At 43.7% G+C, this 18,349-nt stretch overlaps 1 protein-coding gene across 1 annotated transcript in view; it reads right to left on the bottom strand.

Annotated features, from left to right (window-relative positions):
• VIPR1 (vasoactive intestinal peptide receptor 1) overlaps window positions 1-18,349 on the bottom strand; it is a 78,041-nt gene that overhangs the window by 23,440 nt on the left and 36,252 nt on the right. The window contains exon 3 of the mRNA XM_058179959.1: window positions 3,437-3,544. Within this exon, the coding sequence (XP_058035942.1) occupies window positions 3,437-3,544 (108 nt within the window). The remainder of the gene's footprint in view (window positions 1-3,436; window positions 3,545-18,349) is intronic.

Genomic DNA, 18,349 nt, shown 5'->3' with positions numbered 1-18,349 from the left:
CAATTTTGGGCCATCAGTCATGATGGTTGTTAAGCTGGTGACCGTGTGCCTAAAGCTGATTCTACAACCTTTTTATGCACTGGTCGTTAAGTGAGCATGGTGGCCATAAAAGGAACAAAGCCATTTAAAGCGAATGTGATGTTTCTTAAATGAAACATCACATTTTGCTTTGCTGTAAGCTCCATATATCTATGTATATATGTAGGTATGGACCTGATAGTCCTCGACTTACAACCACAACGGAACCCCCAATTTCCACGGCTAAGCAAGACAGTTGTTCAGTGAGTTTTGCTCCATTTTACGACCTTGTTGCCACAGTTGTTAAATGAATCCCTGCAGTTGTTAAGCTAATAAGATGGCTGTTATGTGAATCCGGCTTCCCCATTGACTTTGCTTCTCGAGACACAAAAGGGGACACTACGACCGTCATAAATATGAGTCAGTTCCCAAAGGTTCACATTTTGATCACGTTGCAACGGTCGTAAGTGTGAAAAACAGTCGTATGTTCTTTTCTTTTTCCCCCCAGTTCAAACGATTGCTAGGGACATGGTTGTATTTTAAGGACTTACCTGCATGTGTATAAATGTGGAATTATTTATTTATTTATCAGCCTTGTGTGATGGAAACAAGATGCTGGTTTACAGCAAAAAATGTCGTAAACCGCAACTACGTGACCATAATTGTCGATGGTCATAATGCAGGCCAGTTCTCAAGCATCCAAAATTCAGCCACATGAGTGCCAGGATGATATCAGAACGTCAGATCTGGGTTATACGTAGGGTTTTTTGGGGGGATCAGTACAACTTCAAACAGTCGCTAACCAAACCAGTTGTAAATCGAGAACTTCCCGTACTCGGGTAAGTAAGAAAGTGGGGAGTCCTTGTTGGTCTCTGAGTTTGTTTACTTTCCTGCAAACATTTCATAACCCAACCAGGTAAGAATATTAGCTTTGAGGGTGCTTGAAGCTAGAACTCCTTACTTCCTTCTAGCACTGATAAGGTTACCTAGTTGGGTTATGAAATGTATGCAGAAAAACAACCAGGCTCAGAGACCACCAAATACCCTCCAGTCCTCCTCTTCCTCCTCCTCTCCCCCTTTCCCCGCTTCCTCCTCCTCACAGCCCCCTTCCCTTCTAGCACTGATGATGTTCCCTAGCTGGGTCATGAAACTTCTGCAAGGAAACCACCCAGCTCAGAGAGCAACAAGGATCCCACAGTCCTCCTCCTCCTCCTCCTCTTTAGCACTGATGATGTTCCCTAGCTGGGTCATGAAACTTCTGCAAGGAAACCACCCAGCTCAGAAAGCCCCAAGAACCGCACAATTCAAGCCTGAATGCAAATATTCCTCTTCCTACCTGCCAGCTTCCTTTTCCTATCTAAGGATAATTTAATCATTGGCTCCTGGTGTGAGGAAAACTTAGCCCTTTCGACAAAACAACTGCCTGGCTGTTAATGATAAGGCTGCTCTTTTGACAGTCTTTAAGATGTATGATATTCATAGCTTTTTCCTGAGTGTCTGCAGGACTCCACCGGTAATTTCAGCCTTGACACCAAATTGTATCATATTTCCACCCCAGAGACAATCATTTGTTCTGGGATGATTATGTCCGTCAAAATTGGTGACGGATATCGTGGCATAAGGAGTTTGTGGTCAGGACACAAAGTCTGTGGTTTAAATGATCGGCTTATTGTTTCAAGCCTCCGAAAGAGTTAACCGTGATCTGTATCTTGGCATACCGTCCGAATTAAACCCTGTGAGCAAAAAATAATAATATTTCTTTCTCCAACTTCGGTCTGGCAGGGTGAAGAAGATAGGAATCAGATTAGATACGCTAATTCCACTTTCTAGTAAAGCTATACCGGCAGTCCTTGACTTGCGACCACAACTGAGCCCAAAATTTTCACCGCTAAGCGAGACAGTCCTTAAATGAAGTTTGCCGCATTTTACTATCGTTCTTGCCACCGTTGCTAATTTTGCTTGACAGGTGGTCGCGAAAGGGGATCACATGACCCCGGAATAGCGCAATTGGGCTTCTCTGGCTCAGATTGCTAATGCAGTCTGTTATTAACAGCAGCTGCCTGCAAATTACTGCAGGTTCTAGTCCCACCAGGCCCAAGGTTGACTCAGCCTTCCATCCTTTATAAGGTAGATAAAATGAGGACCCAGATTGTTGGGGGCAATAAGTTGACTTTGTATATAAATATACAAATAGGATGAAGACTATTGCTAACATAGTATAAGCTGCCCTGAGTCTTCGGAGAAGGGCAGGATATAAATGCAAATAAAATATATATATATATTATGCTTGGCAACTGGCATGTACTTATGACAGTTGCACTGCCCCAATATCATGTGATCCCCTTTCGGGACCAATTGACAAGGAAAGTCAATGGGAAAGAGTAACAATTGTGTGACTAACTTAACAACTGTAGTGATCCACTTGTAGTGATCAACTGTGGCAAGAAAGTTTGTAAAATGAGGCAAAACTCACTAAACGACTGTCTCACTTAGCAACAGAAACAGTGAGCTCAATTGTGGTCGTAATTAGAGGACTACCTGTATTTATTTGTAAAATTTATGAAGTGCCCATCTTAACATTTGCTGTTTATAAACTTTTTTATCCAAGCGGGACTGGCTTAATTTTTAAACTTTTTGAATTTTAATAATTTTAATTGGGGTATTTTTATGAATTTTATGGGTCAAATTTGACGGTTTTAAATTTTCGGCCATTTATAGAATATGTTATTTTAACTTTTGTCTTAATTTGTATATTGTACTGTTTTTATTCTGGCTGTACACCGCCCTGAGTCTTTCGGGAGAAGGGCGGTATAAAAATCTAAATAATAAATAAATAAATAAATAAAAACATGTGTTAAGACTGAGCAGCTTATATAGATAGTCCCTGACTTACAACCATTCGCTTTGCGATCATTTGAAGTTACAATAAGACTGGAAAGGCATCTTATGACCAGTCCTCGCACTTAGAACCATGTATTTATGATGGCTGCAGTGTCCCAGGATCACATGATCACCTTTTGTGACCTTCTCAGCTGGCTTCTGATAAGCCAACTCAAAGGAGAAAGCCAGATTCTCTTAATGACCTCATGATTCACTTAGTAAGTACAGTGACCCACTTAATAACCATGGCGTAAAAGATCATCAAAATCAGACACCACTCTGATTTTAGTAACATAGTTGCTTCTGGGCTACTAAAAGGCACCAGAATGACCAAACTAGAGAATTAAGACTATTTCACCTAAATTGCAAAAATTGTGAGAATCATTAGATGGCAGCAAAGAGTTCAGAGGCGTTTCCTTGCTCTTCCGTGCCATCTTGTGGTCAACTTGTAGATTACACCTGAGAGACTGTAACCTTATGCACAGCACAAAATTTCACTGATCAATTGTTGGGGGGGGAAATGTTTAGCTTAACTTACCTTGAAATTTTGTAAAGTAGGTGAAAACGACTGGGCAGGACAATACTTTCGTTTCCCCAAAATTTACGGCGGACCAGCAACTAATATTATCCCAGAGACTTCCACAACCTGTGGGAAAAGAATACCACATATTTATTTATTTTATATTCTGCTTTTAGGGTTTTTTTTTATAAACAATGCAAGATGATGAACCTATCTAATACTCCTTCCCCTTCCTATTTTACCCACCATAACAACCCCGTTAGATCGGTTGAGGTGAGAGGGAGCGATTGGCGCCAAGTCACCCAGCCAACTTTCGTGCCTAAGGCGGGACTAGAATTTATAGTCTTCTGGTGATTGGCCCAAAGTCACCCAGCTGGCTTTCATGCCTAAGGCAGGACTACAACGCACCGTCTCCTAGTGATTGGCCCAAAGTCACCCAGCCAACTTTTGTGCCTAAGGCGGGACTAGAACTCACCATCTCCTAGTGATTGGCCCAGAGTCCTCCAATTGGTTTTCATACCTAGGATAGGACTAGAACTTGGCCTCAGTGAAAACCACAAAGTTGTGGAATACAGAAGAAAGAAAGAAAGAGAGAGAGAGAGAGAGAGAGAGAGAGAGAGAAGAAAAGGAGCAGGGAGGAAGAGAGTTCTGGCTTCTAGCACTGATGATGTTATCTAGTTGGGTCATGAAATATCTGCAACAAAACCACTGAAACTTCTTTTGCTGTGTGGTCATTCAAAGTTACAATGGTTTTCTTGAAGACGTTTCATGACCCAACTAGATAACATTATCATCATGCTTTGAGGTTTTCATTGAGGTCACATTCTAGTCCCGCTTTAGGCACGAAAGCCGGCTGGGTGACTTTGGGCCAATCACTAAGGTCAGAGGGCACCAAGGACCAAGGGAGTAGGGAAGGAAAGGAGGAAAAAAGGAAGGAAAGAAGTGGGAGAAGAAGAAGAGAAAGAAGGGAGGGAGGGAGAGAGGGAGAGAGAGAAAGAAGGAGAGAGAGAGGAAAAAAGAAAGGAAGGAAGGATGCTTCCTTCCGTCTTCCTTCTCCCTCCCTTTCTCCCTCCCTCCCTCTGTTCCCCTTCTACACCTTCTTCCTTCCTTCCTTCTTCCTCTCCTCCGTTCCCCTTCCTCTTCCCCTTCTTCCTCCCTTTCTCCCTCCCTCAGTTACCCTTCCTCTTCCCCTCCTTCCTTCCTTCCTTCCTTCCTTCCTTCCTTCCTTCCTTCCTTCCTTCTTCCTCCCTCCCTCCCCCTTCCTCTACACCTTCTTCCTTCCTTCTCCCTCTCCTCCTGTTACCCTTCCTCTTCCCCTTCTTCCTTCCTTCCTTCCTTCCTTCCTTCCTTCCTTCCTTCCTTCTTCCTCCCTCCCCCTTCCTCTACACCTTCTTCCTTCCTTCTCCCTCTCCTCCTCCGTTACCCTTCCTCTTCCCTTCCTTCCTTCCTTCCTTCCTTCCTTCTTCCTTCCTTCCATCCTTCCTTCCTTCCTCTTCCCTTCTTTCCTTCCTTCCTTCCTTCCTTCCTTCCTTCCTTCCTTCCTTCCTTCCTTCCTTCCTTCCCTCCCTCCCTCTCTCCCTCCCTCCCTCCTTTCTCTTCTTCTTCTCCCACATCTTCCCTTCCTCTTTTCCTCCTTGCCTTCCCCTCTCCCTTGATCCTTGGTGTCCTCTGAGCTTAGTTGTTTTCTTGCACAGATTTCATTACTAAGCTAGGTAACATTATGGGAGAGAGAGAGAGAGAGAGAGAGAGCAAAGGCCACACCTTTCTAGCACTGATGGTGTTACATAGGTGGGTCATGAAACGTCTCCAAGTAAACCACCAAGCTCAGAGAGCACCAAGGACCCAGCAATTCAACCCTGAGCTGCAGACATTCTCCTCTGTCAATTTTGGAAAGAATACTGTGAAAAAGCAGGCGAGCCACCTCTGAATTGACAAAAGGCTGAGGCTGGAAGTGTTGCCCATTGAGAAACGGGACTGATCAATCCCTCCCCCTGACAAGCATCCATCGATCCAACCGCGTTCTCACAAGGACTTTGCAAACAGCTCCATTTTCACAGGCACATCCTCCACCTACCTACAATAATTCATTCAGCGACTGTTCCAAGTTACATCAGAGAAAAAAGCGACTTAGGACCGTTTTTCAGACTTACAACCTTTGCAACATCCTCACGGTCACACGATCAACATTCGGACACTTGGCAGCTGATTCAAGTTTATGACGGTTGCAGTGACCGTGTGTGTGTGTGTGGTGTGTTTGTGTGTGTTTGTGTGCGCGTCACGTGATCGATCCCCTTTTGCGATCTTCTGACAAGCAAAGTCACCGGGGGGAAAACCAGATTCACTCAACAACAACCGTGTTACTAACAGCAACTGCAGGAACTCACTTAAGAACGGTGGCAAGAACGGTCGTAAAATGGGGCATAACTTGCTGAACAACCGACTCATTTAGCAACAGGAATTTTGGGCTGAATTGCGGTCGTTAAGTCAAGGACTACCTGTGTATAAGTCCAACCTCTTGCAACGTATTTTGCACGGTTGCGTTTCTGGTCTTAAGTTTTGCAGACCCTTCCAACGGAAGGGAGGCAAAAAAAAATAAAAAATTGCGGTGTATGTCACACAACATGCTTCCCTTGGGTCAAATGAGGACCAAGCAGCTTCTTTGGCTAAATTTGGATTAATTTGTTTGTGTGTATGTGTGTGTGTGTGTGTTAGCCTATTTTGTCAGTTTGTGATCCAGTCGGTTGAGCTAATCTTGAAAAATGAGCTGCTTCTGTCACCAAGTGTGTTGTGTAAACATATCTGGAGGTTTTTCATTTTTGTTCAGTGATAAAAGTGAGCCCAGAATAACCCGACTGGGTGGCGAGTCTAGAAATGAGAATTATTATCTCCAAATATTGTGACCACTCTGTCAACTGGAGCTTTTTAAGAAGAGACTGGATGGCCGTTTTGTCTCGAATGGTATATGGAGCCTCCTGCTTGATGTCCAATGGGGTTGGACTAGAAGACCTCCGAGGTCCCTTCCCTACTCTGCTATTCTCTTATTTTGTTCTGTCATGATCTGTTCTCTGAGTGCTCGAAATAAGTTAATTATCAGTTCTCAGAGAGAGACAGAAATGCCATCATTTATATTCAATGCCCGACCATGAAATCCCTGCCAGCAGTTATCAGATCCCCATGATGAGATCCCCACTATCAGTATGGAGAGCCCCATCACCAGATCCCTATCATCACTATGAGATCTCTCACCAGTACAAGATCCCTACCATGAGATCCCCATAACCAGTAGGAGATCTCTACCATCGGTATGAGATCCTCATTGTGGGATCCATATTGGATCCTTCTACGATATCCCCACAATCAGTAGATCCCCACAATTCCTCCTCTTGAGGTTTCCACCATGAGATCCCCATCACAAAATCACCGGTATGAGATCCCCACCGCGAGATCCCCATAATCACTGAGACCCCCACCAGTGATTCCTCACCATGAGATCACAAAATCCCCATCCACCAGTATGAGATCCCCATGATGAAATCCCACAAGATCCACATAATTATTACAAGATTCCCCTACCAGCATGAGATTCCCCACCATGAGATTTCCATAATCAGTGTAAGATCCCCACCCTGGGATCAGTATGAAATCCTCACCACGGGATCTCGACCACCAGTCGAAATCCCATGTCGTATGGGATCCCAGTCATACGAGATCTCGACCACCGGTATGAGATGAGATTCCCACCATGAGATCCTCACCATCAGACCTCCATGGCTGAATCTCCACAGCTTCCAGATTGGGAGATTCTCATCCGGGTCTTCCATTGGTTTATTGAATCAATCAATCAAACAAGGAACCTTCCACTCAAATCCCTTTCGCAGCAGATTCTCACCCTCCCCCCCCACCAAAAGTCAGCCTCTATTTGCAGAGTTGGCCCACTCTTCTAGATCCTTCCACAAAATGCCTCCTGCTCAGATCCATCCAACCTTTTGGAGACCGGGGCGGGGCGGGGTGTGTGTGTCCAAACTTGGCCATCTTAAGACTTGTGGACTTCAACTCCCAGAATGCCTCAGCCAGCATGGGGAACTCTGGGAGTTGAAGTCTACAAGTCTTAAACTTGCCTCATCTGGAGACCCCAGTCTTAGATTTAAAAAAAATCTGAGAGGAACTCCCGAATTCTCTTTGCTCTCCTGATGCACAGATTTATAAAGTTATAGGGAGTCCTCACTTTATGACCACAACTGAGCCCATTTCCGTTGCTAAGCAAGACCATCTGGCTTCCCAATTGACTTTGCTTGTCAGAGAACAGCCGTTGCAGTAAATTTCAACCACACTAGCGGATGTGAGGTGAGCTACAGGTATCCCTCACCTTAAAACCATTCGATTAGTGACCGTTCAAAGTTACAACGGCACGTAAAAAAGTGACCTACAACCAGTCCTCGCAGTTACATCCCTCGCCGTCACCTGATCGAAATTCAGACAAATTTTGGCCAACAGCATGTACTTACGACGGTTTCAGCTTCCAGGGCTCACGTGATCTCCATTTGTGACCTTCCTAATCAGCTTCTGACAAGCAACAGTCCATGGGGGGAAACTGGATCTGCTTAACGACCGCATGTTTCATGTAACAACTTCAGCGATTCACTTAACGACCACGGCAAGAACGGCTGTAAAATCAAGTGCGTCTCACTTAGCCACTGCTTTGCTTAGCGAGGGAAATTCTGGACCCCGTTGTGGTCGTAAGTTGAGGACTCCCCTGTGTGTGAATGAATAGCGTTCTTGCCTTTGTTTTCCCCTGCTTCGATATTGATCGGTTTCACGCTCCCTATCTCTGTTTGCTTACTGACTCAGCCGGCGAAACGCAAAATCCCAGGATAACTTACTCAGCCAAGCTAAATATTGAATTTTTGCTGAAGAAGCTTGAAGGAAGGCAATTTGCGGTCCCCAGCGCGAGTTTTTCTTTCTGGACTGTCAACTATTTTTATTACCGGGCTAAAAAAATAATAAACAAAATATTTGTTTAGTAGCAGGATGATATAACACACAGTTGGAAGGAAAATCCATCTGGTTTAGTTCCAAAGTGAGAGAAAGACTCTGAAAATAAAAAGGAGGCTAGAGGCTGATTGGTATTTAAAAAAAAAAAAAGTCCATTTATTGATAAAGTAAAACCACCAGAGTTTGAAGTTCTGGGGGCAGTTCTGGCTGAATGAGCAGATGGATCTTTATATTGGAAATTTGGACTAATTTGGCGATGGCGCAATGAAGGGGCTTCGGCCAATTCCTATTGTGGCTTAATGGCCTTGGTCCTGTGTTGGATCTTGGGTGAGGGGTTGCTTGTTCTAATCCTGCCGTTCTGCTTTTTTTTTTTTAATTTTAGCTGTCGAACCTTGCTGCAAGGAGTTCCTAAATATCCTGTCTGGAACGGGCTTCTGCTGGCAGTATTTGCTTTGCTTAGGAATAGAGCCATCTAGATCGCTGGCTTCCTCTTTCAATAAGTTCTTTATCTCCTTAAGTGCTGGCATCTGCTGTGGGCTATTAAGAGAGACTTCCTGCCTCTAAAAACATCTTTCCCTATTTCTCCTATAATATTCTGTCCTATTTTTAAAAAAATATTTCCCAAAATATTTCATTCTTCGGGTGGGGGAGGGGCTTCCCACACCACCAATTTTTCCTGTAGCAAATATTGGAATTTTTTTTTTGCACAGCAGCCAAGAGGAGAGGCAACAAACTTGGACAGTATCTCAAGTATCAGGCGATCGATACGACGTTAAATCTGTAAACTGCCTTTAGAACGAGCTTAAGAAATGAGACTCCTTTAGGATCGACACAATGCTACTACACAAGATACAGGCAGTTGTAGTTGCAGAAGTTGTGAATGCTCCAACACTGGAAATTTTTAAGAAAATGTTGGATAACCATCTGATTGAGATGGTGTAGGGTTTTCCTGCCTGGGCAGGGGGTTGGACTAGAAGGCCTCCAAGGTCCCTTCCAACTCTGTTGTTATATTATATTATATTATAGTCCTTGCCTTTATGACCACAACTGAGCCCGAAATTTTGGTTGCTAAGCGAGACAGTTGTTAAGTGAATTTCTCCCCCACTGGATGAGTTTTCTCTCTGCGGTCGTTAAGTGAATCATAGCGGCTGTTAAATTAGTCACCGGGTTGTTAAGTGAACCTGGCTTCCCCATTGATTTTGCTCGTCAGAAGGTCGCCAAAGGGGAATCTCGTGACTCCGGGACATTTCAACGGTCGTAAATATGAGTCGGTTGCCGAGGGTCTGGATTTTCAACATCTGATGCTGCAATGATCTTAAGTATGAAAAATGGTCATAAGTCATTTTTCTTTCCTGTGCCGAACTGTCATTAAACGAACTGTTATAAGTTGAGGACTATATGTGTTCAGGACTTGGGAGGTTTTGTTGCTTCTTTCTGGGATATTTAAATGCTGTTTTATTGATTGGGAATGCGGGCGTTGAGGAAGGTTTAGAGAGAGAAATAAAGGAGGTCAGGATGAACTGCAGGATCAGTGGAACTACCGGCCACTGGAATTCTATCTAGAAGATCATCTATCTGTTCCCAGTCAGAAAGATTGGCCCCTTGTTCTTTTCTGCCACTTTTTTGTCATTTTCAGATATATTTTTCTCTGCATGTCCTTAACTGGATCTGGTCTGTTTGCTTTTTTGCCAATTTCTCCCACACTAAAACTGGTTTTATTCTGCTACATTTTGGATGGATGGGTTGAGGTCTTTGCATGATTTATTTGCAACATGCAGTGGGAGGGGCGGAGGGAGGGGAAGGAGGAGGAGGAGGAGAAAGAAGGGACAAAGGAAGGTGACAGGGAGAAAGGAGGGAGGGAGGGAGAAAGGAAAGGAAAGGAAACGAAGAAGAGAGGGAGAAACGAGTGTGGCAGGGAGAAAGGAGGAAGGGAGGGAGCAAGGAAAGGAAAGGAAGAAGAGAGGAAAGGAAAGGAAATAGGGAAAGGAAAGGAAAGGGGGAAGAAAGGAAAGGAAAGGAAAGGAAAGGAAGGAAGAAGAGAGGGAGAAATGAATGTGGCAGGGAGAAAGGAGAAAGGGAGGGAGAAAGGAAAGGAAAGAAAAAGAAAGGAAAGGAAGAAGAGAGGGAGAAAGGAGTGTGGCAGGGAGAAAGGAGGGAGAGGGAGGGCAGATGAAAGGAAACCGGAAGTAATGAAAGAGTAAGAAAGGAAAGGGGGAAGGAGGAAAGGAAGAGAAAGAAAAGAAAGAAGAAGAAAAGAAAGGATGGAAGGAGGAAAAGAGAGGAGAGAAGGACAGAAAGAGGGAAGTAAACAGGAAGGAACATAGAAAGGAAGGAAAAGAAGGAAGGAAGGAAGGAGGAAGAAAGGAAGGAAGGAAAAGAAGGAAGGAAGGAGGAAGGAAGGAAGGAAGGAAAAGAAGGAAGGAAATAAATGAAGGAAGCTTTCAGGCAAGAGTCGATACAGAGGAAAAATCCCTAACCCTAATCCAACCGTGGTTGCTTATTGGAGACCCCCTGTAAAGGCTGGGGAGTGGGGGAAGGGCAAGAATTGTCCTTTCAGAACTTATAAGTTAGTGTTCCCACCCCCACCCCACCCCCGTCTCCTTGCAAGAAAAGCAGCGTTAATACTCCCCGTATTGATTTCTTGTCCGGGCCACCTCGAAGACTGACAGATTTCCCATATTGTCTTTCACAGGTTATTTTCCCGTACCAGACATTTTCCAGGCAAACATCCTCCACTTGTCTGAAAGAATTGTTGCATATTATAATGTTCTGACATTTTTATTACAAGACCGAAAAATCCCCATATATTCTTGCTGCTGTTTTAATGGGGGGGAAAAACCAGAAACTTCTGCTATGTTTCTCTATTACCCCATCTCTACAGCATGACAACTAAATATATACAAGTAGTCCTCAACTTATAACAGTTTATTTAGTAACCGTCCAAAGTTACAACAGCAGTGAAAAAGTGATTTATGACCGTTTTCCAGACTTATAAATGTGGCGGCAGCTCTCGTAATCACGTGATCAGACACTTGGCAACCTGTATTTGTGATGGTTGCAATCTATTTATGATGACTGCAAGGTACAAAATGCAGAGGAAGATCACAAGATCCATTGTGAGGGATCTAGAAGATTGCAACTTCATGGAGGTATCTCCAATAGATCAGAATAAAAGTTGAAATCTTGCAGATCTACCTATAGGTAGTCCTCCACTTACGACCGCAACTGAGCCCAAAATTTCTGTTGTTCAGCGAAGCCATTGTTAAGTGAGTTTTGCCCCATTTTATGACCTTTTTTTGCCACAGTCATTAAATGGATCACCACCGTTGTTAGGTTAGTAACACTGTTGTTAAGTGAATCCGGCTTTCCCATTGACTTTGCGTGTCTTGAAATTTGCAAAAGGGGATCACATGACCCCGGGACACCGCGACCGTCTTAAATATGAGTCCGTTGCCAAGCGTCCGAATTTTGGTCACGTGACCATGGGGATGCTGGAGCGGTCGTAAGTGTGAAAACGGCCATGTCACTTTTTTCAGTGCTATTTGCAAATTCGAACAGTCATTAAATGAAATATTATTGTAACTCAAGAACTACCTGTACTCCGGAGGTATTGCCTGACTTTTCAAATGTTTGATAAACTTCAGCTCCTAGCATTCCCAGGAACTGATGGTGAGGAATTGTGGGAATTGTAGTACAAGACCTGGAGAATTTGTTCACTGTTGGTGGGGAAGGCACAGAACCAGACTAATGGCTTTATTTGGACTGAGAAAGTTTCCCAGCTGGCTTCCATGCTTCAGGCAGGACTAGAACTCACCGTCTCCTGGTGATTGGCCCAAAGTCACCCAGCTGGTTTTCATGCATAAGGCGGGACTAGAACTTCCTGTCTCCTGGTGATTGGCCCATTGTCACTCAGCTGGCTTTCCCACATAAAACTGGACTAGAACTCACCGTCTCCTGGTGATCGGCCCAGAGTCTCCCTGGCAACTTTCATGCTTGAGACAGGACTACAACTCACGCTCACCTGGTTTCTAGCCTTGGTGCCTTCCCCATTAGACCAAACTGGCTCTCATCTTCGGCCTTACAATCTGCTACGAGCCCTGGAATGTTGAATTTTAGCGGAGTCTGTTCATTAGTGAATCAAAGCGTTGGAAGGGACCTGGGAGATCATCTAGTCCAACCCCCCCAAGGTCTAAGGGAGGTCTCCATAAATAACCAATTACTGCAGGTTCTAGTCCCACCAGGTCCAAGGTTGACTCAGCCTTCCATCCTTTATAAGGTAGGTAAAATGAGGACCCAGATTGTTGGGGGGCCAATAAGTTGACTTTGTAAATATACAACTAGAATGAGACTATTGCCTTATACACTGTAAGCCGCCCTGAATCTTTAGAGAAGGGCGGGATATAAATGTAAATAAATAAAATAAAATAATAAAAAAAAAACCTTCCTTTCTTCCTTCTGCCTGCAGAGCCCAGCAACATCCCAGCTGCTAAGACCTTAAATTAACCGCAGGGCCGTAAAAGTCATTTTAAAACCTTGCTCACTTTTTAATGTTTTTAAAAAAAAAAAAAAAAGCAGGTGGCAGGCAATGCATCCACCATTTTATTTTATTTTGTTTTTCCTGCTCCTTTTCCCAACCCTTGTGACCCCTCAACCTGGGTCTCCGGCGCTCGTCTGAGCTTTGATTCACTTCTTCCAGCTCCGAATTATTAACGCATTTGCCGAGTGTTTAATGAGCCTTGCAAAAATTGCTGGCCGGCATTGTGCTTGTCCCAGTCGCTCCCTTTCGGCACAGGGCTGAAGGGGAGGGGGGGCATTGTCCCGTTCCTTGGTTTTTGGGGGGACGTGTATATGTGTGTGTGTGTGTCTGTGTTTGTGTGCATGCAGAAAAGCTGCAGGCTGTCTAAACATTGAGCATCCAACTGACTGCACACGTCCAGCAGTGCTGAGTGCCCAAAATTGTGCCCAAAATATTTGTTAAAAGAAAGAAATGATGCCCAGAGACCGGATCACCAAATGAGCCAGAGGTGGCCAAACAGCGGTCACACGGCGTCCCTGAGTTTTGAGAAGGCAGTTTGACACGAAAAACGAGTATATAAATTCCTCCGCTTAAAACAATTCATTTAGTGGCCGTTCGGAAGTTACAAGGACACGGGGGAAAAATGCGACATACGACCGTTTTTCACACTTGCAACCGCTGCAGCATCCCCGTGGCCATGCGATCCAAATTTGGACGCTTGGCAACTGGTTCCATATTTATGACGGTTGCAGTGTCCCGGGGTCACGTAATCCCCTTTTGTAACCTCCTGACAAGCCCAGCCAGGGGGGAAGTTGGATTCACTTAACGACCGTGTCTTAATCACTCAACAACTGCAGTGAGTTACTTAGCAACTGTGGCAAGGAAAGTCGAAAACTGGGGCACAGTCTCGCTTAACGATGGAAACTTTGGGGTTGTAAGTCGAGGACTGCCTGTGTTCCTTTTCTCCTTTATAGGATAGATTTGGGCTTCTCGTTCTCAGCAAACCCTGAAAAATCCTGCTTCTAAATTTGGGTCATGGGAAGTCATGGGCTGGGTTGATGCATCATGTTAAGCCATGGTTGGGTTAAACGTGGCTTGTTGAATAAACTCCATCCCGCTGGGTAAGTTAAGTAATAAAATATTTACAGTGAAAATTATAAGTGATTATAAATTATAAGTGAAATTATAAGTGAAAATATTTGCAGATCCCTCGCATCCTGGACATAAACTGTTTCAACCCCTACCCTCAAAACGACGCTATAGAGCACTGCACACCAGAACAACTAGACACAAGAACAGTTTTTTCCCAAAGGCCATCACTCTGCTAAACAAATAATTCCCTCAACACTGTCAGACTATTTACTGAATCTGCACTACTATTAATCGTTTCATAGTTCCCATCACCAATCTCTTTCCACTTATGACTGTATGACTATAACTTGTTGCTGGCAATCCTTATGATTTATATTGATATATTGACCATCAATTGTGTTGTAAATGTTGTACCTTGATGAAGGTATCTTTTCTTTTATGTACACTGAGAGAATATGCACCAAGACAAATTCCTTGTGTGTCCAATCACACTTGGCCAATAAAATTCTATTCTTCTTCTTCTTAAACGACAACGTCTGCCAGGCTAAAATTAAACCAGCCATATTGTGAGGAAGGGGATACGGGTATTCCTCGACTTAAAACCACAATTGAGCCCCAAACTTCCATTGCCAGACAGGACCGTTGTTAAGCAGGTTGTGCTCCATTTTACAACCTTTCCTGCCACGGTTGTTAAGTGAAACATTGCAGTTGCGAAGTTGTTCACCCGGTTGTTAATGAAATTTGGCTTCCCCATCGACGTTGCTCATTGGAAGGTCACAAAAGGCAATCACGTGACCCCCCACCCCAACATGGGACATTGCAACAGTCATAAGTACCTGCCAGTTTCCAAGCATCTGAATTTTAATCACCTGCCCTTGGCAATGCCGTGGTAGGGCCGTGGTGGCTCAGGCTGTAAGAAGCCTGTTATTAAAACACAGCAGCCTGCAATTACTGCAGGTTCGAGCCCGGCCCAAGGTTGACTCAGCCTTCCATCCTTTATAAGGTAGGTAAAATGAGGACCCAGATTATTGGGGGGGCAATAAGTTGACTTTGTAAATATACAAATAGAATGAGACTATTGCCTTACACACTGTAAGCCGCCCTGAGTCTTCGGAGAAGGGCGGGATATAAATGTAAATAAATAAATAAATTAAAAAACAACAACAATAACAGGTTTCGTTCTGGAGGGAAGCTGGATTCCGTCAACGTTTGCATAAATTCCCTTAACAACGCCCGTGACTCCCTTAACAATTGCGGCAAAAAAAAAAAAGGGTGCTATAAATTGGGTGTGACTCACTTAACGATGGAAACCCTGGTCCCTATTTTGGTCGTAAGTCGAGGACTGCCTGTCATTGTGCCAAACCGATGCTGCATCGACTACCAGGGACGGTTAATAATTACCCCCTTTCCTGAATGATTCATAAGCAGGAAATTGCTTTTTATCACCAGCATCTTGGGGTGGAAGAGAGAAGTTGTTGGGGGGGGGAGATGATGGATGAAGTGTTATGCTGGACCGTTGCGATGCATGACTCGTCCCAGGGTAAACTTAACGTATCTGAAGGGATGAATCAACTTAAATCAAGGCGATGGATCACTGGGTGACTCGATCCGTCTGCGTTTTTCACTTCATCCTGATTATAGCCGACTGCTTTCTTAAAGGAAATGTGGCTCATTTAATTAACGCCGCAAAATAGATGGGTACCTGAGACAGCAGCAACCCCATAATTCCACCCAGCAGCGGGATGCAAAACAGCCGGCAGCTTCTATGCAAACCTGACTAGGAAATGTTTTACAGCTAGTCCTCGACTTATGAACACGGTGGCTGAGTGAGAAATTTGTTAAGTGAGCTCTGCCCCATTTTACGACTTTTCGTGCCACTTAAATTAGTGACACCAGTAGTCAAGTGGCTTACCCTGTTAATGTTATCAGCCAGGTCAGCCATCAACAGCCACGGAGAGATAAACAATGTCTACATACTATTTAGAAGAGACAACCAAACCACCAAAAAAGGAAACAAAAAGACGGAACACCACCTTGCCAGCAATCCACATTCAGGTAAGCAGAGATTAACCACAAGACTAATATCAGACCAGCAACCATGAAGCAAACAATACCCCGTCAAGGAACTTGGGGTAGAATCTCAACCAGCAAATGCTCTGTCTTACACATTGGAAAAAAGAATCTAAACACTAACTACAAACTCGATGGACATTATCTTACAGATGACCCCCACCCTGTTAAAGACCTTGGAGTTTTCATATCCAATGATCTAAGTGCCAAAGCCCACTGCAACTACATCGCAAAAAAGGCTTTAAGAGTTGTAAACCTAATCTTACTGGAGCTTCTTCTCCAGAAACACTACACTACTAGCCAGAGCTTATAAAACATTTGCTAGACCAATTCTTGAATACAGCTCGCCTGTCTGGAACCCATACCACATTTCAGACATCAATACAATTGAACATGTCCAGAAATATTTTACAAGAAGAATTCTCCACTCTTCTGAATACAACAAAATACCTTATGCCACCAGACTTGAAATCTTGGGTTGAGAAAACTTAGAACTACGCCGCCTTCAACAAGACCTGAGCTTAACTCATAGAATCATCTATTACAATGTCCTTCCTGTCAAAGACTACTTCAGCTTCAATTGCAACAATACACGAGCACACAATAGATTTAAGCTTAATGTGAACCGCTCCAATCTTGATTGCAGAAAATATGACTTCAGTAACAGAGTTGTTAATGCTTGGAACACACTACCTGACTCTGTGGTCTCTTCTCAAAATCCCCAAAGCTTTAACCAAAAACTCTCTACTATTGACCTCACCCTGTTCCTAAGAGGTCTGTAAGGGGCGTGCATAAGAGCACAAAAGTGCCTACCGTTCCTGTCCTATTGTTTCCTTTCGTTATATCCAATTAATATAGTTATTACATACTTATGCTTATATATATGCTTATATATTATATAGTTACTTTCACGCTTATGCTTATATATACTGTTGTGACAAAATAAATAAATAAAAAATAAATAAATAAACTACCAACTTAGCAAACTACCAACTAGCAACTTAGAACTAAGGAGAAATTTCCTGACAGTTAGAACAATTAATAAGTGGAACGACTTGCCTGCAGAAGTTGTAAATGCTCCAACACTGGAAATTTTTAAGAAAATGTTGGATAACCATCTGACTGAGATGCTGTAGGGTTTCCTGCCTGGGCAGGGGGTTGGACTAGAAGGCCTCCAAGGTCCCTTCCAACCCTGATGTTATGTTACCAACTCGGAGAAACAATCCAATAGTAAAAAACAACAGCAGCCAAATTGAGGAATCACCAAGAACTCTCCCACTCACGTTGACAGGGAAAGTTATTAGTACCAGAAAATACCAAAAAAAATTACATATAGGTAACCCTTGACTTATAACAGTTCACTTAGTGACCATTCGAACTTACAACGGTGCTGAAAAAAGTGACTCAGGACCATTTTCCACACTTACCAACCATTGTAGCCATCCCCATGGGCACATGATCACAATTCAGACAGTTGCCAGCCGACTCACATTTATGACGGTTGCTGCATCCCAGGGTCATGCGATCCGCTTCTGTGACCTCCTGACAAGGAAAATCAGTGGGGAAGCCAGATTTGCTTAGCAACCGCCTTAACTAATTTAGCAACGGCCACTCTCCACTGTAGCAAGAAAGTTCTTAAAATGGGGGCAAAACTCACTTAAAGGACGTCTCTCTGAGCAACATAAATTTTGGGCTGAGTTGTGGTCGTAAGTCGAGGATTACCTGTATATGGCCGCAATAACAAAACCCAAGGGATTTGCACGGGCAGATACATAAACTAGAAAGTTTTATGTAGAGTTCATTCCCACCCCCCATGGAATAATCAATATTCCATTTATTACTTGCTGATACGATAACATGAACCGAGGGTTAGATTAGAAGATCTCCAAGATCCCTTCCAACTCTGTTATTCTGTTATTATCTGAGACTGCGGTGTCTTTAATTTTGCCCCAGCTGGCTCAGTGGAGGCTTAAAACAGGATCCGTTGGTTTATGGGTACCTGTCCATCATTAAACAACACTTGGCACCAACAGGGCTCCCGGTGTGCGATTTTTTTTACCTTGCGTAAAATGAAAAGTAAACATCTTATGGAAACAGGGAAAGTTTCTTTTTAGCCGATGCCAACCCACGGCGTGCAATGTTTATTCTGCAGACAAACTTATCCAGGTTCTTAAACTGCCTTTTGACCTCTCAAACAAGTTTGGTGACTCGGATGAGACTCGGAAAGAAGGGAAGTATCACAGAATAAGAGAGCTGGAAGG

The sequence above is a fragment of the Ahaetulla prasina genome, chromosome 4, assembly GCF_028640845.1.
Source record: "Ahaetulla prasina isolate Xishuangbanna chromosome 4, ASM2864084v1, whole genome shotgun sequence".
In the NCBI taxonomy this organism is placed as follows: domain Eukaryota; kingdom Metazoa; phylum Chordata; class Lepidosauria; order Squamata; family Colubridae; genus Ahaetulla; species Ahaetulla prasina.
This window is presented reverse-complemented; position numbering and strand designations above follow the sequence as displayed.